The sequence below is a fragment of the Octopus bimaculoides genome, chromosome 9, assembly GCF_001194135.2.
Source record: "Octopus bimaculoides isolate UCB-OBI-ISO-001 chromosome 9, ASM119413v2, whole genome shotgun sequence".
NCBI classification, from domain to species: Eukaryota; Metazoa; Mollusca; class Cephalopoda; order Octopoda; family Octopodidae; genus Octopus; species Octopus bimaculoides.
In genome coordinates, this window is record NC_068989.1 from 10,841,113 (window position 1) to 10,843,922 (window position 2,810).

The following is a 2,810-nucleotide window of genomic DNA, read 5'->3' on the forward strand; positions in this document are numbered from 1 at the left end:
CATACATAGAGAGAGAGAGAGAGACGCACACAAATGTGTGTGCATATATAGTACGTATGAATGTATTTACATATACACACACACATGATATATATATATATATATATATATATATATATATATATATATAAAATAAATGTAGTGTATAAATATAGAAACATACTAGAAGCATGCACAAAATTTCACAAAGGCTTACTATGAATTTATTGTTGAAGTGTTTCTAGCCCGTAATGTGTTTGTCTGAAGAAGAATTCCGGAGGGTCTAGCGACTAACTTGGGGATTGAAAGCTACATACAACTCCTGGACCGGATACCATTGGATTACCAAACGTTCCACGCTTTCCATTCAGAGAAAGGACCCAATACTACCACAGCTTAGGGTTCAATGCACCACAGTTCTTCGGTACCTTCTTAGAAAACCTCAGAGATCTACGATGCTTAGTTGAGCATGCATTTAGAAAACAATACGATAAATTTCTAGCTGAGACACCAGATGAACTCACATCACTACAAGAAATGCAATTAAGAGTGATGTTGTCTAACTCATTGATTCACCAAAATCAAACACGGGGAGAAATCTGTGGAAATGAAATTATGCGAACTAACAACGTTAGTAATGGCGGTGCCTCTGCATGGCCACATCCTCTGGCTGAAACAAGTACAATTGAACGTAAGGACTACACATATATATATATATACATACATACATACATATTATTATTATTATTATTGCTACGGTTGTGTGTATATGTATATTTATTATTATATATTCAGAGTAATTTACTTGCTTGTAAAGTGTAAAGGAAATCAAAATATTTTGTACTTATCAACTTTACAATTTTATTGGATAGCTAAGATTACGCAAAAAATTTATCAAAGCACTTTCACATTGCTGCAGACTACGTGTTTGAGTTCCTTTACACGGAATTACAAGGAATATGAAGAAGATATTGCAAGCGGGAAGAATCAATTGTTTAAACGAGAAGCGATTTATGTGAAACGAAACGGTTCTCCTAAGAATTGAAACTGCATCACTGAGACTGCGTTGCAGAAACCGTAACAATATAGAGTAAATATAAGGTCATTCCGCTGAGGATAGTTGACATGACTGAAGCAACGTGAAATGAAATGTTTTGGTGAAGAACACAACGCACCACCCGGTCCGAGAATCGAAACTACGATCTTGCAATCGTAATTGCTACACTCTAACCACAATGCCACGCACTTTCATTGATCAAGGATGATGAAAGCTAAAGTCAATTTTGGCGGGATTTAAAATGAGAACGTAAAGAGGTGTAACTGATCCTCGAATCACTTTGAACTGTACTTCGCTGTGACCACGTTAATACAGATGTTTGTAATAGTATTAATAAATTGTTGATAATGGAAAGGATGGCATACAGGAATATGGTGATAAAAGGAGGAGAGAAAAGAGAAATAATAAAATGAGAGTCGAGGGAAAGATTAAAAGATTTCTTTCTTCTTTCTTTTGACTCTAGGAACATTGCACAAAATTCTGAATGAGAGGCAAATATGAAGTTGTAACGTTCATTCTTGTCCAAAGGTTATTAATGTCATGAGTGAAAAGAACCGATTTCAAATGAGTACAGAACTTGTGTCATGGTCTTAAGTTGCTGGGAGCTTAATACTTTATAGGGCTCGTTTGGAGTTTTGAGATGGAATGCAAAAGCAATGAAAGTAATTTGACTAAATAAAATGAGCGTTACCAACCTGTACATCTTTAACTGGACTGTTGGACATATCGTAGAGTAACTTGTTTAAGAATCCGAAATAAAATAGCCGAAATATGAGCTGTGGATTTTTTTTCCCCTGGCGTCTCCTAAGGTGAAGGGATTTATTTGCCACTGGCACCGACTGCAGCACCAATGATTTTGATTAAAGCAGACGACATGGGAACCAGTTGTGAAGGAAGTCGTAGAGAATGAGAGTAGGGTGGGAAAAGAAGGAGGGGTTACGTAAAGTGGAGAAAAAGAAAAGACGGAGATGCGAGGAACTTTGAGAAGAGAGAAAGACAGAGAAACAACAAGCTGTGAGAGACGGGAAAGCGATAAGGAAAAGAGAGAGAGGGGGAGTATGTGTGTGTGCGTATGTGTGTGTGTGTGTGTGTGTGTGTGTGTGTGTGTGTGTGTGTGTAATTAACGAGGGAAAGAGTAAAAGGAACGTGAGAGAGAGAGAGAGAGAGAGAGAGAGAGAGGAGGTGGTGGTGGTTATGACGGCGAATCATAAAGAAAGAAAAGAAACATAATTAGTGAGATTAACGAAAAGAGAGAAAGAGACTACAGGGAAATTTGAGAAGATAGGAATAAGTTCTAAAACAAAGAGAATATGAACTTAGGGAAAGAGGGGAAGAGAGAGGGAGGGAGGAAGAGAGAGAGAGAGAGAGAGAGAGAGAGAGAGAGAGAGAGAGAGAGAGAGAGGAGTGAAGTCGGGATTGAAAAAGTATATGTAAGACGGAAAAAAAAGAGATATTAAAACAGTGGCAATAAAGAAGGAAAGAAAGTGGAGGATGAAGTATAGAAGGGGAGGGGGTAGGGTGAGTGGAGTTTTTTTTTATTTGTAAGAAAGAAAATACATTAAGTGAAGATAAAGGAGGAGGCGAAGAGGGTGGGGGAGGCATTAGAAGAAAACATTGAGGAAAACAGAATAGCAGGAATATGACAGTGGTACAAGGGAGAGAGAGAGAGAGAGAGACAGACAGACAGACAGACATACAGACAGACATATGAACAGACAGACAGACATATGAACAGACAGACAGACAGACAGGCAGATACAGAGACACAGAAGGA

General features: G+C 38.0%; 1 protein-coding gene across 2 annotated transcripts in view; it reads right to left on the reverse strand.

Moving 5' to 3' along the window:
• Positions 1-2,397, reverse strand: part of LOC106877345 (sodium-dependent noradrenaline transporter) — a 131,367-nt gene extending 128,970 nt beyond the window's left edge. For both annotated transcript variants that reach the window (XM_014926226.2, XM_052970413.1), the window contains exon 1: positions 1,732-2,397. In XM_014926226.2, coding sequence (XP_014781712.1) covers positions 1,732-1,761 — 30 coding nt within the window. In that variant the 5' untranslated portion in view covers positions 1,762-2,397. The remainder of the gene's footprint in view (positions 1-1,731) is intronic.
• Between the last annotated feature and the right edge of the window lie 413 nt (positions 2,398-2,810).